At 38.3% G+C, this 19,012-nt stretch overlaps 2 protein-coding genes across 3 annotated transcripts in view; one reads left to right on the top strand and one right to left on the bottom strand.

The window, feature by feature from the left end:
* SNW1 (SNW domain containing 1) overlaps positions 1–13,925 on the top strand; it is a 32,329-nt gene extending 18,404 nt beyond the window's left edge. The window contains exons 7-14 of one of the 2 annotated variants that reach the window (XM_049899478.1): positions 652–721; positions 1,378–1,443; positions 2,834–2,950; positions 6,054–6,195; positions 8,841–8,937; positions 10,742–10,859; positions 12,995–13,158; positions 13,239–13,925. In XM_049899478.1, the coding sequence (XP_049755435.1) occupies positions 652–721; positions 1,378–1,443; positions 2,834–2,950; positions 6,054–6,195; positions 8,841–8,937; positions 10,742–10,859; positions 12,995–13,158; positions 13,239–13,437 (973 nt within the window). In that variant the 3' untranslated portion in view covers positions 13,438–13,925. Of the gene's footprint in view, positions 1–651; positions 722–1,377; positions 1,444–2,833; positions 2,951–6,053; positions 6,196–8,840; positions 8,938–10,741; positions 10,860–12,994 lie in introns of both variants that reach the window. The other variant, XM_049899477.1, reaches the window with a different exon arrangement.
* A 22-nt stretch (positions 13,926–13,947) lies between these two features.
* Positions 13,948–18,984, bottom strand: SLIRP (SRA stem-loop interacting RNA binding protein). The gene is made up of 4 exons (XM_049899482.1): positions 18,852–18,984; positions 17,586–17,644; positions 14,764–14,871; positions 13,948–14,035 (listed from the first exon to the last, which is right to left on the bottom strand). The coding sequence occupies exons 1-4, from the start codon at positions 18,940–18,942 to the stop codon at positions 13,985–13,987; spliced, it is 309 nt and encodes a 102-aa protein (XP_049755439.1). The 5' UTR covers positions 18,943–18,984; the 3' UTR covers positions 13,948–13,984.
* Positions 18,985–19,012: the final 28 nt, after the last annotated feature.

Here is a 19,012-nt window from a genome sequence, read left to right as displayed (position 1 = left end):
AGTTGAATACTATAGAGCAATAAAAAGAAATAAAGTGTTAATATAATAACTGTTTAATAGTTAAAAGTATAATACGGTCTGAAACAGATGAATCTCACAATAATTATGCTGACTGAAAGAAGCTGGACAAAAATGAATATATACTGTATGATTTTACTTACATAAAACTCTAGAAAATGCAAACAAATCTCTAGTGACAGTAGGTCATTGTTTACCTGTGAGAATGGAGGGCAGAAGATGGGAGGAACAAGAGAGAGAGCTAGGGGCATACAAAACTCTTGGGGTTGATGGATGTATACACTATCTTGATTGTGTTGATAGTTTCATGGGTGTGTATATGTGTTACAGTTACCAAATTGTACGCTTTATGTGTTTATTGTATGTCAGTTATATCTTATTAAAATTCTTTGTTTTTAAGTATGCTACTCTATGAAATGATAATAACATTTTGGTGTGGATAATGACAATGTTGGCCATGTGTTAATAATTGTTGAAGCTAAGTTATAGGTGTATGGTAGATAGATCTCCATTATACTATATCTGTTTTTGTTTAAAGCTTTACATAATAAAAAATGAGGAGTGGGATCTGACATATTAACTAAGGGGGGAAAAGTAAATCACTCTCTGGTTGTGCTTCAATTTATCCTTCAGGATTAATAAGAAAATTCCCCGGGGACCACCTTCTCCTCCTGCACCTGTCATGCATTCTCCTAGCCGAAAGGTAATCTTTGCTATAGTCTAAAATCTTTTTTTCTACTCATGATTATTAATTTTACAAATAACCTCCTATAGAATATAATCTGGGGGCCTGTAAAGTACATTTCACCGCTTACCGTCTTCTGTTTTTTAAATTTTTCAAGATTAAATAGGGACCCAATCAAGACTATGAAGTGTAGTTCCCAGAGTGCTTATGAGGATATAGGTAAAGTGCTAGCTATTAGTTTTATTATTTTCTTTAACTTAATCCCTGCTCTTAATGGAATGAACAAGGCCTGCTATTGCACATGAAGGATGTTATCACAGTTACAGGAGGTGAGTACATGGGTTCATTAGGTCTCTGATTGATAATCTAAATGGCTTTTTAAGGTCAGTTTTATTACTCAAGTTTTTGTCTGAAAGAAGTCACATCTCTTTAAATATGGAAAAACACTAGCCAGCATTTATAACTGTCAAAAATAATTTCTACATTATTTTCCATTTTTTACAGTAGTTTAATGTTTTTACTGGAATCCATGATACAGAAATTTTCGCCTTTGATTATGTCTTTCCGTGTATTCGCATATGTTGAGCTGCCTTTGAAGAGAAAAATTTTACTTGGAATTTTAGATAGACTGTGAATCTAAAAATGTCTTTTCTTTTACTCTTTTCTCAACTCAGATGACCGTGAAGGAACAACAAGAGTGGAAGATTCCTCCTTGTATTTCAAACTGGAAAAACGCGAAGGTAATTAAGTTGTTACAAAATCAATCTCTTAGTATTATGACCTACTGGGAAGCACCCAGGAAAGAGAAGTCCGTTAGTTGAAACCTTAGCACCTTACTTAGCCAGATGTTTTCAAAACGGAACACCTAATTTATGTGACTCTCTTTTTTTAAGTATATAATAGAAATGTTAATATGCCAGACACATGAATACCATTTAGATTATTTTAGTGAATTGTAGCTATCAGAGTACATAGAGAAAAAATATGTAAAATAAAGTATCATGTCAATAAAAGATAATGGTCTTTAAAAAACTCAGATATTTATATCTAAAGATAATCTCTGAAATGATTGTATGACAAAATAACAAAGTAAATGGTTGGGTATGTTCAGTGCCTTAATTTTCAAACTATTCGTTTCTGTTTATAATGTTGCAGACTTAAGCTATTTAAATCCTATATATCTCTACTAATCAGCAAAGCTCCCAGGAGTTATTAAGAATCTGTAGAATGATATAAGGTACATTTTCTCATCACTCTGCTATCCCCAAATGATATTTCATGGTTTTATTTTTGATGGATGAAGAAAGTTTCTTTAACTCATGGATTAAATAAAAATTGTTCCTTAAAGGAAGTTATGTAATCAATCTAAAACAAAAAGGTTGTTGGGTAGGTTGATTAATGTGTATTTAACTGTGGTATCTTGAGCTGATTCTGTTACACTTCCTTGTATTAGGAATAAATACCATGGAATAGAGGTCAGCATTTGAGAGTCTATTCAGAAATTTGGAAAAATAAAGATAATCCTGTTACATGGATGTTCAAGTATATGGTTTGAGATGTTGAAGTAGGATGTAAAATTTGAGAACACAGACTATCAGTTATCTAGCAAACTATCTTCTTTTTCCATTTACTAAAACCAAAAGATTCTAAGAATTCTAAATTGTTAAACCAGTACAGCACATTAGATCACTTATAAACACTTAAGATTGTAGTGATTTTGTTCTACCTTTGTATGACTATTATATTTATTGAGGAAAAACTATATAAAAATTTGATAGTGATTTCCTTTTCTTATAACATGACAATCTATTTTTTAGAGTTAGGGTTAGTTAGTGTCCTTGGGGACACTACCTAAGCTCTCTGTACCTCAGTATCTTCATCTGTGAAAAGGAAACAATAACGTTACCAGCATTATAGGGTTTTTAGGAAGGACAAATGAGCCATAGATATAAAAAATCTTCCATACAAAGCACTTAGTATTAGCTGCTACTGTTGCATAATTGTAAAAAAAGGTACAAGATAAAGAACTTCAACTAAGTTGAAGTGTTTATAAACATATTTAGATTTAATTTTAATGAATGTCTTGTAGCTCTTTTTGTGACTGGTGTTTTCTGTTTGCTTTCACACTAGGGTTATACAATTCCATTAGACAAACGTCTGGCTGCTGATGGACGAGGACTGCAGACAGTTCATATCAATGAAAATTTTGCCAAACTGGCTGAAGCCCTCTACATTGCTGATCGGAAGGTTTGTCTGTTATAATTTAATTGTTTAAAGCTCAATATCATCAGTCAGAACAAGGCCGGGGCTGACTGTGTAAGAGACCATCAATTGCTCATGTGCAAGTTCAAGTTAAAACAAGAAAATCAGAACAAGTCCACAAAAGCCAAAGTATGACTTTGAGTGTATCCCACCTGAATTTAGAAACCATCTCAAGAATAGATTTGGCTCATTTAACACTAATGACTAAAGACCAGATAAGTTGTGGAATAACATCAAGGATATCATAGATGAAGAAAGCAAGAGGTCATTGAAAAGACAGGAAAGAAAGAAAAGACCAAGATGGATGGCAGAAGAGACTCTGAAACTTTCTCTTGAACGTCAGGTGGCTAAAGCAAATAGAAGAAATGATGAAGTAAAAGAGCTGAACAGATTTCAAAGGATGCCTCAAGAAGACAAAGTATTTTAATGACATGTGCAAAGACTTGGAGTTAGAAAACCAAAAGGGAAGAACACATTTGGCATTTCTCAAGCTGAAGGAACTGAAGGAGAAATTCAAGCCTCAAGTTGCAATATTGAAGGCTTCTCCAGGGGAGATATTAAACGACTCAGGAAGCATCAAAACAAGATGGAAGGAACACAAAGAATCAGTATACCAGAAAGAACTGGTCGACATTCAGCCATTTCAGGAGGTAGCATATGATCAAGAACTGATGGTACTGAAGGAAGAGGTCCAAGCTGCACCGAAGGCATTGGTGAAAAACAAGGTTCCAGAAATTGATGGAATACCAATTGAGATGTTTCTACAGATGGATGCAGCACTGGAAGTGCTCACTCGTCTATGCCAAGAAATTTGGAAGATAGCTACCTGGCCAGCCTACTGTAAGAGATCATGTTTATGCCTATTCCAAAGAAAAGTGAGCCAATGGAATGCATATATTATTTACCAGTATCATTAATATCACATGCAAGTAATATTTTGCTGAAGATCGTTCAAAAGTGATTGCAGCGATACGTCAACAGGGAACTGCCAGAAATTGAAGCCAGATTCAGAAGAGGATATGGAACCAGGGATAACGTTGCTGATGTCAGATAGATCCTGGCTGAAAGCAGAGAATACCAGAAAGATGTTTACCTGTGTTTTATTGACTATGCAAGGGCATTCGACTGTGTGGATCATAACAAATTATGGATAACATCGTGAAGAATGGGAATTACAGAACACTTAATTGTGTTCATGAGGAACCTGTACGTAGATCAGAGGCAGTCGTTCAAACAGAACAAGGGGATCCTGCGTGGTTTAAAGTCAGGAAAGGTGTGTGTCAGGGTTGTATCCTTTCACCATGCTTATTTATTCTGAATGCTGAGCATATAATCTGAGAAGCTGGACTATACGAAGAAGAACGTGGCGTCAGGATTGGAGGAAGACTCATTAACAACCTGTGTTACACAGATGACAATTTTGCTTGCTGAAAGTGAAGAGGGCTTGAAGAACTTAACTGATGAAGATCAGAGACCAGTCTTCAGCATGAATTAGACCTCAACATAAAGAAACCAAAAATTTTCACAACTGGACTGATAAGCAACATCATGATAAATAGAGAAAAGATTGAAGTTGTCAAGAATTCCATTTTACTTGGATCCACAATCAACACCCATGGAAGCAGCAGTCAAGAAATCAAATGACGCATTGGGTTGGGCAGATCTGCTGCAAAAGACCTCTTTAAAGTGTTGAAAAGCAAAGATGTCACCTTGAAGACTGAGGCATGCCTGACCCAAGCCATGGTGTTTTCAGTTGCCTCATATGCATGCAAAAGCTGGACAGTGAATAAGGAAAACTGAAGAAGAATGGACATCTTTGAATTATGGTGTTGATGAAGAATATTGACTATACCGTGGACTTACAGAAGAACGAACAAACCTGTCTTGGAAGAAATACAGCCAAACTGCTCCTTAGAAGCAAGGATGGTGAGACCACGTCTCACATATTTTGGACAAGTTATCAGGAGGGATCCATCCCTGGAGAAGGATATCGTGCTTGGTAGAGGGTCAACAAAAAAGAGGAAGACCTTTAATGAGGTGAATTGACACAGTGGCTACAACAATGGGCTCAAGCATAACAATTGTGAAGATGGCGTAGGACTGGGCAGTGTTCTGTTTTACATAGGGTCACTATGAGTCGAACTGACTCAATGGCACCTAACAACAACAACAGTGCTCTTGATAATTTGTAAATTCGTTCTTTGTTACCTAAGGTGCTGTTAATTTAGCTGCAGTACTGAGTACGTAGAGAGACTCTATCCTGTGATGTGTGTGCCAAAGATGGCAGGTGCTAGTTGTAATGGGTGCATGGTCTCAACTTTGTAGACTCAGACACATACCCCACCATATGCAATCCAGCTCCCTCCCAGCACGCCAGAATAATGGATCACTAGACTGATCTCATTTCATGTGGATTGCTAGGTGCTTCTCTAGATTTTGTAACTTTCCTCTACTTTAAATGTAGGTGTCTCCCCAAAGGGACAGAGGCAGGAAAACAGAAGTAAACATTCTAATACACTGAATGGCACAGAAGATACCATTAACATTATTGGCTGTCTGTTCTTAATAGGATATTAAATATTATAGTATTAATTTGCATGTGATCTTGAAGTTCCCATACATCACGGCTTGTGTTTAGAACACAGAAGAGTATTAGCTCCCTTATCACTGTGAGTACCCTATAAAAATTATCTCCAGCAGATGTAGATTAAACTGAGGTTTTATCCTGAGTTGACTTGCTTAATTTTCCAATGTAATCAGTCACCATTTATATTACTGACAATAAAATTTGTTTTATTGGAATCTTGTTTTATTTTTTGTTTTCTCATGAAGCATTAGTGAAGCACTAACTTTTAAGATTGGCTGGGGTTACTGTAGATTTAAGCGTTAAAACGTGAAAAAGCTGTTCGCACTGTCTTCTTGGCAGGATATCTTTTCATGGACAAGGATCTTTGTTTTCATCAGCTACAACAAATCAGAACTCTGTGTAACTACTCTTCTAAGCCAGACTCTAGTCAGGGAGTTGGATGCTAGCTATAAATATTAAGCTCATGTTAGTATCCTATTTAATCTCATGTTTGTCTAACAGGCTCGCGAAGCTGTGGAAATGCGTGCCCAAGTAGAGAGAAAGATGGCTCAAAAAGAAAAGGAGAAGCATGAAGAGAAACTTAGAGAAATGGCCCAGAAAGCCAGGGAGAGGAGAGCTGGGATCAAAACCCATGTGGAAAAAGGTTTGACATTCTCATTACTGAATTGAATTCCTTTTGTAAACAATGTATCTTATTTTAGAACATCTTTATTGTTTTTCATGACATACGAAAATATTAGTTAAGTGCATATAAGGAAAATTCAGATACTTCAGAAATAGTATAGAACTGAAACATCTGAGTAAACCTCTGCTTGAACTGGAGCAGTAGGAAATAGAGCATATAACTTGCATGTAGGTCTTCATTAGGGGATTATACTAGAACTTTTAAGTTCTAAGCAGTATGCTTTTAAAAATCATATTATTAGTTAAATGATAGGCTTGGCTTTCTCTTATTTTAATTTTCTTGAAACTTAGAGAAATATATCTCCAATTGCATAACCCAGCTCCCCCACGTGATAAAATAATCTAGAGTTTTTCTGTCTTGTATGCTAATATATCTCTAACCATTAAATCTGCTAATACTTCCTCTGTAGCGTGATTTAGTAGTTTACCGTGGGGGTATTCAGTTAGAGTGGAAAGATAAATCCTGCTCCTAATTTAAGAAAATTTGTAAAAGTGGTTTTCGTTTCATTTAAAAAATCCTAGACTAATACAATTATTTATTGTTTCATTTTTTCACTTCATATTAAGCACCTACTATGTGTGAGGGTGGAAACCCTGGTGGTGTAGTGGTTAAGTGCTATGGCTGCTAACCAAGAGGTTGGCAGTTCGAATCTGCCAGGCACGCCTTCGAAACTCTATGGGGCAGTTCTGCTCTGTCGTATAGGGTCACTATGAGTCAGAATCGACTCGACAGCAGTGGGTTTGGTTTGTATGTGCAAGGTTCTCTTCTAGACACAAGGTTTTCTGCTAGACAGGCATGGGGGCAGTGGTGGTGGTACAAAGCAGTAAGCATTCTAGTAAGTGTAGGTAGACCAAAAAAGTTGATTGTTTAGTATATTAGAAGGTAATAATCACGATGGGGAAAAATAAAGCAGGGGAGGTGGATAAAAGTGCCAGAAGGAGAGGGTGGTCAGAATAGGTCTTACTGAGATGGTAATGTTAGGACAAAAACTTGAAGGAATTGAAGTGACCCATGTGGATATCTGAGGGAAGAGCATCCCAGATAGAGGAACAGTAAATGCAAAGTAACTGAGTTGGGAGCATACCTGGTGTGTTCCAGAAGGAGTAGGAAGGCCAGTGTGGCTGGAGTGGAGTGAGGAAGGAGGAGAATAATAGTAGGAGATGAGGTGTCAGAGTGGTAAGGGTGGGTGGCAGGAGTAGTGACCATACCATGTGTCACCAATTAGCCATTGTAAGGACTTGGTAAGAATGAATATACTCTTCAGTGACAAGGGAAACAATTGAAGGGTTTTGCATAAAGTGACATAATCTGACATTTTTTAAAGGCTTACTCTGGCTGCTGAGGGAAAAATAGAAAGCTGTGGAAGGGCATGGGCAAAAGCGGGGAAACCATTTGAAAGTCTATTGTAATAATCCAAATGAGAGATAACAAGAGGTAGCGAAAACATGGTCAGATTCTGGACATATTTTGGAGGTAGAACTGATGAAATTTGCTTATGGATCAGATAGAGGAGCCCTGGTGGCACAGTGGTTAAGGGCTTTGCTGCTAACCAAAAGGTCTGCAGTTTGAACTTAGCACCTACTCCGCAGGAGAAAGATGTGGCAGTCTGCTTCCATAAAGATTACAGCCTTAGAAACCCTGTGGGGGCAGTTCTGCTATGTCCTGTAGAATCACCATGAGTCGGAATTGATTGAATAGCAATCGGGTTTGTTTTTTTATGAGAGAAAAAGACTAGTCAAGGATGACTCCAAAGTTTTTGCCCGGAGCAACTAGAAGGTTTGAGTTGCTGTTTACTAATATTGGGAAGACTGCAGAGAGAACATACTTGGGACTGAAAGATTAGTAGTTTATTGTAGACATGTTGAGTTTAAGGTGGAGGTGTCAAGCAGGCAACTGGTTCTAGACTCGATGAAGTAAGATGTAAGTACCTGCCTCTTGTACACCTGATCTGTCATAGAACCAGGATTAAGCAGTACACTGTATCCCCTTAGACAGGAGGGTAGAGAAAATGAACACGGACATAAACAAGGTGATCAAGACGCAGCCAGCCCCATGGACCACAAGCAAAAGGTTCCTTATTTAGTAACAACCTTTGAAAATGTAAGGGTACACTTAGACGTAATTCTTTTTTTTCCTGATACTTTATAATGAAAATTTCAAACATATAGAATTTTTTATGAATATTATGAAAATTTCAAACATAAAGAGAATTGTATCATGAATGCTCATATTCTCACCATCTAGATCCTACAATTAACTTTTTTTTTATAGTTGTTATTTATTGCTAGGTTTGCTTTATCACATACCTGTCCAACTCTACACGTTGATCAGTCACAACTGACTGTGATGTATTTCAAAGTAAGTTGAAGCCATCAGTGTGCTTTACCTCTAAACACTTCAGCTGCATGCATAATTCTAGAAGTCAGATTCAAAAATTAAATTAATGCTATTGGATTTAAATTAATTGCAAGTAAGGCTTAGAAAGGCTGAATGTGACCACAAAATAAAGCTTATGAATTTTTTTAAGGTTAAAGACTATTCTCTTCTTCAAAATGTTAATGCATAATACAGTGCTGAACTAATTTTCACCTGTCTGCACGCAGAGGATGGCGAGGCTCGTGAAAGGGATGAAATTCGTCATGATAGGCGGAAAGAGAGACAGCATGACCGGAATCTTTCCAGGGCAGCCCCTGATAAGAGGTAGGTACCATTTTAAATAAATACCTTTTAGAAAGGAGTTTCAGTCACTTTTCTTGCACTTAACTGCTATGTCTCAGCAGAAGAACTGACCATTCCTGGAAGTAATCTTTCTTCCATCACCTTGTACAGTCAGTCAGAATTCATAATGATGGGGATATAGAAAAGGAAATGCAGATCATATTTGTGAAAGAGAAACAGTGGACAGGACTGTCCTGGTCTCTGTTCTTTTCCTACTTCACATGGTGAGACAGATTTATCATGTGCTATTCATCGACTGGACGGCACTGGGTTTTGGGATTCCTCTAGAGGAAACCCTGGTGGCGTAGTGGTTAAGTGCTATGGCTGCTAACCAAAAGGCTGGCAGTTCAAATCCACCAGGCGCTCCTTGGAAACTCTATGGGGCAGTTCTGCTCTCTCCTGTAGGGTCGCTATGAGTTGGAATCAACTCGACGGCACTGGGTTTGGTTTTGGTTTTTGGTTTATTCCTCTAGACAGGAAATAAGCTGCCATGCCTTTATTGAGTTCCGTTTACATGGAAAGAGTGGGGGAAAAGGGCAGGTTTTGAAAGAAGTGAAAATCAGCCCCTTTTTATGAGTAGTTTAACTTAAAATTCAGAAAGACAGAACTATTGTATAAAATGATTTGAGAAAATGTACAAAGCACTCTTAGTAAGTACAGATTTTTATAGAACAAACCAAACACACGTATGGGACACAGAGTAAAGTAGGTAGGGTTCATAGAAGTTTGTGCTTCCCCAAAGACTGAGGAGATGAGACTGTTAAAAAGTTGAGGAAATGTAAGGGAGCAGAATTCTGAGTGGGAATTAAATGCAAATATAAAACATTTTCCTCACAAACAAGCACTTTTCCATGCTCTGATCATTCTGTGAGCTGATGCAATCTGTTTTTTTCCAAATCAAGTCTTAAACATGAAAATAGATTGCTGCTGGTGTTTTTTATTGTTTTAATTGGCATGTTTCATCTCCCTGGATGAGTGAAGTCATGGAGTTGTGGGTAAAATGTACATTGTAAATGAAACAGGAATTAAGTGTGAAAGTGTACAATTAATGACACTCTTGTTTTGAAATTCCTAAGTTGTAAAAATTAAAGTGGCTCTGTAGATAAATTGGGACCTTAAAACCAGTATAGTGGCAATAAGAATTGTTAACATAGAACAACTGTAAACTTGCTATTGAATGAAAAATTACATTTTCTGTAGAAATCATTTTAAGACTTACAGTGACATATAATGACAGTTACTGTGGTTTCATTGTGATTTAGATTGCATATGCACAGAAACAGCCAGGGAAATTAATCTGAATGTTAGGAATCGTACTGATAACCCAGTCATTGATGTGCTTTCCTTAAAATTCTAGTAGGATAAAATTATTAAACTCAGGTAAAAGAACTGATTCTACCTTATTGAAAAAGATTCATGTGATACATTCGATTTGCATCCAGTTCCCCCTTACCCTCATACAAGAATAGCCAGTGTAGACCACAGCAGTTTCCTTCCTCAGCATGCCTTGTGATTGCTTGTGTTAAAGAATTCCTTGACAAGAATGAGTCTCTTGGCTATTCTTCTGAGCTAACAGGAAGGCCAAATTTTAAACCCTACCTCCTCTAATAATCATGGATCTGAAATGCCGTAAGGGCTGCCAACCTGATTATGCATTATCAGGGAATACATGTTCATAAGACGTGAACATGACATACTCATTTCCTTTCTGCGATTGGTTGTATTTAAATTGAAATATTCAGCTTGTCTGTAAAGAGTTTTCAGTTGGTGATGTATTTCAAAATAGGTCGAAACTGCAGAGAAATGAAAATCGAGACATCAGTGAAGTCATTGCTCTTGGTGTGCCCAATCCCCGGACTTCCAACGAAGTTCAGTATGACCAAAGGCTCTTCAACCAATCCAAGGTACTAAAAGTTTAGAAACACCATGTCTTGTGTATTGATAGGAATACATGTTCTCAGGGAAAAGAAAATTTACATAGCGTAGATTCAGATCAGCTAAGGTATGCTGGGAGCCCTGGTGACGCAGTGATTAAGAGCTCAGCTGCTAATCAAAAGGTCGGCAGTTTGAATCCACCAGCTGCTCCCTGGAAACCCTATGGGGCAGTTCTGCTCTGTCCCATAGGGTTGCTATGAGTCAGAATCAACTCGACAGCAAGGCATTTGGTTTCGGTTTTAAGGTATGCTGGCCTGATGACAGAAAACAAGTGGAAGTTGCATGTTGTAACTTAAGAAACAAGATGAAACAGCTGGCTGTCCTCTTATAGTTGGATAGCTAAGATTTGAGACACTAGAAAAAAATGAAATAGGTGGTAAACCTTGGTTCTGGTATGTGAATCATTTTATTTCTAAAGTAGAGCCAAGTGTCCTCTAAAGGTACCTCTTGAGTTATTTTTTGTTGATCTTTGAATTTTTTTTTTTTTTTAATGCTACGCTAACTGAAAGGTTGGCGATTCAAACTCACCCAGTGACTCTGCGGGAAAGAGACTTGGCAGTCTGCTCCAGTAAAGATTACAGCCAGGAGGAGGGGAGATAGGAGGGTAGAGAGGGTTAGAAACTGGCAAAATTTTCACGAAAGGATAGACTGGAAGGGCTGACTCATAAGGGGGAGAGTAAGTGGGAGTATGGAGTAAGGTGTATATAAGCTTATATGTGACAGACTGACTTGATTTGTAAACGTTCACTTAAAGCTCAATAAAAATTATTTAAAAAAAAAAAGATTACAGCCAGGAAAACCTTATGAGACAGTTCTTTGTTACATGGGTTTGCTGAGTCAGAATCAACATGACAGCACCCAGCAACACAAAACCATCAACCCAGAATCTTTAAGAATTTAAACTGTAAAACAGGATTAAAGTACTAGGCTGGTAGTCAGGAAATCTGGTTTCATAATACTGGTCGTCATTAACTAGGACAGGTTAGCCCTGAAGAACTAAGTACTTTTGTATTTTAATTCACCCAACATTGACTACTTACTGTGCATAAATTACAGTGAGATCACAGATGCTGCCTTTGCCCACAAGGAACCCATAGTCTAACTGGAGAAACCAGACATATATGTAAGAATATAAACTATTAGTGTAATATGGAGGGGAAAATTACGGACTTGGAGGTTTTAGGAAGATTTAAAATAAGCATTTAAGTAAGACTTTGCAGGTATTAAAAGCTTATTGGTTGCTTTCTGTGTCAGGCATTGTTCTAAGTCTTTTACTTCTGTTGTCTCATTTAATCCTCAGAAAAACCCTATGAGTCATATTATTACTGCCTCCATTCTACAGATGAGGAAGTTGATAGAGGTTATATCCCTTAGCTAGTAAGTGATTTCTAAGAGTCAAGCCAGTGCTGTCTTGATTCCAAAGCTTGTTCTTAACCACTATGCAACAGCAACTTCCCGGGTAGAGGAAACAGCCTGAACATAGTTAGGGATAAAAGTTCCACGTAAGTAAATATTTTCAAGACATTCACTTCTTACAGGCTTAAATCATTTAAAAGTTGTGAAATTTTTTCTAAAAAAGGCACATCCCTGTATTAATAAACCATCCAAATATATGTAACAAATTTGTTTCTTCTTAAGATTTCCATTGAGCCTTATCGTCTCACGTTGTAATAGTGATGTTCTCAGTTAAGGGATATGTTATTGCTCTAAATGGCATCAGGGAAATGTTTTCTAGTTCTTCCATCTTCTGCCTCCATGTCTGTATAAATTGCAGCTGTCAAATACCTGCTTATAGTAGCACCCCTCGGTTTTAATGATTAAAACTACTTTCCAAAAGTAGTCAAACTTGTTAATGAGTACCTTATTTAATCTATTGCTTGGGTAAGGGCTCAAAGGTGACATGAACAAGTTTATGGACTTTGAGGGTTGTTTTTTTTTTTTTCTTTTGTTTAATGAAGACCTTTTTAATTTGCAGTTCAGGTTGTTGAAAATGTGACCTATAAACGACCAAGGGACTACGCTTCACATGAGTATAATCAGATTCAACTTTATCGATAAATCATAATACATACATTTTAATTTAATGTCATTTATTTTTCCACAGGGTATGGACAGTGGTTTTGCAGGTGGAGAAGACGAAATTTACAATGTTTATGATCAAGCCTGGAGAGGTGGTAAAGATATGGCCCAGAGTATTTACAGGCCCAGTAAAAATTTGGACAAGGACATGTATGGTGATGACCTAGAAGCCAGAATAAAGACCAACAGGTACCAAGGCAGAGAACTCAGTTTCCATGTCTCTACCAGTGAAAACAAGGTAGTTCATTATCCTTTCTCTTTTTCCCTAGGTTTGTTCCCGATAAGGAGTTTTCTGGTTCAGATCGTAGGCAGAGAGGCCGAGAAGGACCAGTGCAGTTTGAGGAAGATCCTTTTGGTTTGGACAAGTTTTTGGAAGAAGCCAAACAGCATGGTGGCTCTAAAAGACCCTCAGATAGCAGCCGCCCCAAGGAACATGAACATGAAGGCAAGAAGAGGAGGAAGGAGTAGATGTACCTTCTTCAGAGTGAATGGACTATGATCTGTAACCCTAATGGCACAAGTCATGTGGGGGAATGCTTTGTAAATGGTTAGGATAAAAACCAAATCTGGGTACCAGATCCCAGCACTACTTTTTATTACAGGGGAAAGAGGGGATGGACAATTCTACTTTGAACTATTTAGTTTTTTTTTTTAAAGAGTGGGTAGTGTTTGTGCTTTTCCCACCTTTCAGCATTTACAGAACATATTGCCCAGCATACGAACGTAAGATCACTTCCTTTTGTGTTACACCAGTACTTTGGGGTTAATATGTTACAGAAGAAAGACAGCTTATAAATAAAGCAACTCCAACCTCAGTGAGTAGGAAGACATTGACATATTGGAACAGCCGTGTCTAATGAATGTTTGCCCCTATTGTGCTATTTTAATTTGGAGTGGGGAAGTAAGCTCTTGCTTGGTGCAACTATTTGTTTCAAATAAAAACATTTAGACAAACATTTTAGTTTTGTTTACTTTATCTAATAGGGACTAGTATTCTCAAAAATCTTTCTCTTCATCAGATGCTTGATTCCCTTGCAAAACTTGGCTTTTGAGCTTGAACCTGGACCTGAAAGAAATTAAGTACAGTGTTTGCGAAAACATTAGAACTGAAATTGCCACTTTAAAGTTGCCTTTTAGTAGGAAGTCACCACCAATAACTCTTGTTCTTCTTAAGACTCCCTGAACTTCATTTAAAACTTGTAAGTCATTTTGGCCTAAGGTCACATAAAAACCTAAAACCAATCCCACTGCATAATCCACTCATAGGGATCCTATAGGACAGAGTAGGACTGCCCCACAGGGTTTCCAATGTCATAAACCTTTACAGAGGCAGACTGATAAGCCTTTTTCCTGCCAAGAAACTGATCTGTTCAAATGTCCAACTTTTTGGTTAGCAGCCATGCACTTAAACACTGCCAGGGCTCCTTTTCATGGTCACGTATTGTTAAGTGCCGTCCGGTGGGTTCCAACTCATAGCAACCCTATGTACAACAATGAAACACTGCCCAGTCCTGTGCCACCCTCCTATAGCAAGTGGAAAAGTCAAGATTTCAACCCCCTTCTGCCTGACTTGAAAGTGGACTGCTGTTGCCACTGTTCCATGTTACATATACCTTGCTAACCACTAAAGGGTCTTCCCTCCCCAAACCTTTTGGAACTGGCTACCATACCATTACTGCTCTTGAACTAAGGCAGTTTCAACCACAAATCTCCAAAAGTCCCTACCATTCCTCACTTTCCACCTGTTTAATTGGTATGCAGAAAGCTCATGATACGACATAGAAAAAGACTTGCCTTTACTCCATCGATAGTATGATTTTCCTGCTGTAGTGCATTCTGAAGCTCTTCTGAAGAAGAAAACACAATCCAAGCTATACCTTTGTGAAAGCCAGTCTCTCTGTCCTAAAAATTAAAAATATACAAAGCTTAATCATGAACCTCAGAAAGTTTCCATGTACTCCGAATCAAACTTCCAATCTTTTCATCTGCCAATATGGGATTACAGACATTTTAATAAATGTCAATCATCTTGCTTTAGTGCACATCCACCTTCCTACTTACCCAACATATAGTCCCCATGTCAAACTTAAAACATTCTCTCTTGCTTTTCCACTGGCATTGGAGAAGTAAAATATGGGTAATGAGTTTTCTGTATAGTTCTAGGTGTAAATAGCCACAGTAGTAAAGGCTTTTTAATCATAAACACTCTTTTTTGTTCCTCGCTTCTAGAAACTAAAAAACTAAGCCTCCAGTAGCGTTTCTGATAATTTCTGAGGCCAATCACCATCATCAACACCACCTTTATCATCATATGTTCCTAATGAAAAATAGGAAAGAAGATACATAAAATATTACCTACAGTTACCCAATTCCAAACTTCTGGTTAACTGAAACAATTTGCTACTTACCCTTGTGCAAAAGGCAAAGTGCTTATCATTCAACCTACACATCAGCACAAATGGAAAAGAGGCTCTACTGTGCTTGGACACACTCCCTGCTCCTTCATCCCAAAAACTATGTAAAAAACAGGTACCAAGATGTCTAAGTCAGTCAATGTAGATGATCAACAGGTCCTGTTAGTCTTGTTACAAAAGTTACATTGTGCATTGCCAAAAGAGTCAGAAATTACCCCCATACTTCAAAGGTAGCTTCGTAAGTATTAACCTAGAATGCAGACCTCTTCCACAGGTTAACGTATAAAGGAAAATTTTCTGATGTCCCAGTGATTCATTTACCCCTTAGATATAGCAATTTCTAAACCATTTCCACATGTAAAGGCATTATAAAGTTTATTTTTGTGTTAAAACTTAGATTCTATGTATCTAAGACAGGAACTTGAATTTCTAACTTGAGTACACTGAATTTTGTTAACTAGAAATCAATTTTCCTGGTTACATTTTATTTAGTTCTATCAAGAATCAAAGAAACTCTGGTGGTATAGTGGTTAAGTGCTACAGCTGCTAACCAAGAGGTCAGCAGTTCAAGTCCTCCAGGCGCTCCTTGGAAACTCTATGGGGCAGTTCTACTCTGTTCTATAGGGTCGCTATGAGTCAGAATTGTCTCGACGGCAGTGGGTTTCCTGGTTTTTTATCAAGAATCAGTCTTTCTCTGTTAGCTCCAGGTCCTAAATTATCTATACTTTTAGGAGGGGAAAAGAAACCAAGAAAAATCTGTTGTAGCTTTTTTCAAACTTATAGAATTCCACTGTATTGATGAATTAATATTTGTAATTAATCCAGTTGATGTACATTAGTTTCTTTCCAATTTTTTGATATTAAACAATGCTGCTTTGAACACTCTTGACCACGCATTTCTGTAGAATAAATTCCTAGAAGTGGAATTGCTAGATCAGAACAAATGCAAATTTCTAATTTTGATAGATTTTGCCCAAACTATCCTTCAGAACTGAAGGCACCAGTTGAACTTCTCAATAATTTGAGTGCCAGTCCCCCTACACCTTCACCAGCAGTAGATAGGAGTAAGCTGTTACATCTTCAGAAGTCAAGTAACATTTAATCCATGAGTTAAGAGCTTAAGTTACTTATGGTTGATATTTTACCACAGACTTTTCAGTGCCATGAGGAAAAGGGTGGCTTCAGTGAAGCGCATGTAAACTCTGTACTCACATCATACCCCCAAAAGCCCAGTAATTCTACAAAGCCCACAGCAAAATACAGCCCAGGATAAAGTAAAACAAACTTACAGACTAAATTCTAGACCCTCATGAGAAAGCAAAGCAAATGTAAATGATATAAAATTACCGTCTTATTAAATACAAAAAAAATGAAATCACCTCTTAAAATGGCACTCAATGAAGACAAAATTTAAAATATCCTCTGCCAATTTTGTGATTGGCCTCTACTACCTAAAATCCTTATTAGAATATTGTAGTATTCTAAAATGGCAGAATTCTCACACCCTGTATAATGCCCTCCTCTTCAGAGTAGGTGGGACTTAATGACTTACTTTTAAGCAACAGAATATGGCAAAGGTAAGGGGATGTCACTTCCCACATTAGGTTACAAGGATGATAGAATGTCACTCCTATGATTACATTTATAAGATGCTGTCTTAGCAGGATGGAAAGACAGGGAAAGACTCCATCACTGGCTTTAAAGAAGCAAGCCACCATGTTATGAGAGCGCCTACAGAGAGGCCAGGTGGCAAGGAAATGCAGGTTGCAGCTGGAAGCTGAGAGCAGCCACCAGCAGAAGGCCAGCAAAACAAATTCTGCCAATAACCTGAGGGAGCCTGGAAGTCTATCTTTGCCCCAGTAGAGCCTCTGCTGAGACCACAGCACCAGCTGACTTCTGGACTGCACTATATGAGACCTTGAGCAGAAGGCCCAGCTAACCTACAGACACTGACACACAACATATGTGTGTAGTTTAGAGCTGTTAAGTTTGCAATGATTTGTTTATACAGCAAGAAAAAACTAACACAAATAACTATGATAAAGCTTTTTATTTTTTAATCAGTATCACCCATAAGTTTATCAATAAGAACTTTGAACAGCCTCACTGCATTGTTCATTAATACGAGCTGACATATTTTGATTTAAAAAAAAAAAACAAGAATTAAAAAGATTTTTGTTTTTTTTTAAAGATAATACTCACAAAAGGTAGTGTGCACCTTCGTACACGGCCGAACTGTCCAAAGTGCTCTCTCAGCTCATCTATACGGGGGAGAAAATATATAAAGGTAGTTAACGTATTTTGTATTCTCCATTCTAGATTGTACAAAGAAGCCGAACGGAGGCCTAGAGTTCCGAAACTTCTTGTCAACAGGAGCTACGCTGCATTTCCTGAAGTCTTATGATTTTGGAAACAACTATGGCACTGACTAGGAGCCCCTGGGTGGCACAAACAGTAAGCACTTGACTGTCAGCTGAAAGGCAGTTTGAACCCTGTAAGAAGCACCGTGGAAGAAAGACCTGGCAATCTGCTTCTGAAAGGTCCACAGACCTGAAAATCCTATGGAACAGTTCTACTCTGCACACATGGGGCTGCCACAAGTCACCATCTACTCAATGGCAAATAACCACATGGCACTGCCTATAAAGTTGTAACGTACCAGATTTGGGGAGGCAGTGGGATGGGGACATGGGCAGATTATTTTCTGAGGTAACTGTAGTCTCCACCCCTATTAACAGTGAGTGTCTTCATAATACTAGGTATTGTGCTAGGTGTATGGATTATAATACCTTGCCACCTTGAATCCATCTTCCACACTGCAATCAAAATCATAACAATAAACAGTTTCTGTTGAGACAATTCCAACTCATAGTGACCTCACGTGGGTCCAAGCCAAACTGTGCTCCATACCGTTTTCTATGGCTGGAAGTATACAGCCAGGCTTTTCTTCCGAGGTGCCTCTAACCTTTAGGTTGGCAACCGAACTCAACCTTTTGCATCACCCAGGAACTCCTGCAGTCAAAACATTGTGCCGCGGAGTCAGTTCCAACTCAAAGCGACCCCCACTACAACAAAAGGAAACACTGCCCGTCCTGCGCCATCCTCACAATCATTGCTGTTTGAACCCATTGTTCTAGCCACTGTGTCAGTCCACCTCGTTGAGGATCTTCCTCATTTTCGCTGACTCTCTGCCTTACCAATGAAAATAAATCTGCAAGTTCCAAAGTAATACACCTTTCCACAAAATCACCTCGAAAAGCAGCAGACCGTGAATTCATACCCCAAAAGCTCGAGGCGGGGGAAGCATTTCTAAATTTGGTTAACTGCAAACAAAATCTGCTCACGGACTTGCTCACGGGCAAGCTTCTAACGCAGCCACCACGCTGACTTAAGTATTCCGCAGGAAGCAGAGCTTTTGAGAACCGCTTGGACCTAAAAGTTCCGCCCCCCCACTTCTCCATCACTCACGCGAGGCCGCAGTCCAGGGGATGTCTCTAACAAAAGCAATGGGCCGGCTCTTTCGCGCGACCATGGCACTCCTCAAAGCCGCGGCCGCCATCTTTACTCTGACCTACCTTCGTGACCTGGGGCCGCGACGCCGGAAAGTACCGCATCCGGAGCATAGGAAT

Source organism: Elephas maximus, chromosome 10 (genome assembly GCF_024166365.1).
Source record: "Elephas maximus indicus isolate mEleMax1 chromosome 10, mEleMax1 primary haplotype, whole genome shotgun sequence".
Lineage (NCBI taxonomy): Eukaryota > Metazoa > Chordata > Mammalia > Proboscidea > Elephantidae > Elephas > Elephas maximus.
Note: the sequence above shows the minus strand (reverse complement) of the source record. Positions and strands in the feature narration are given on the sequence as shown.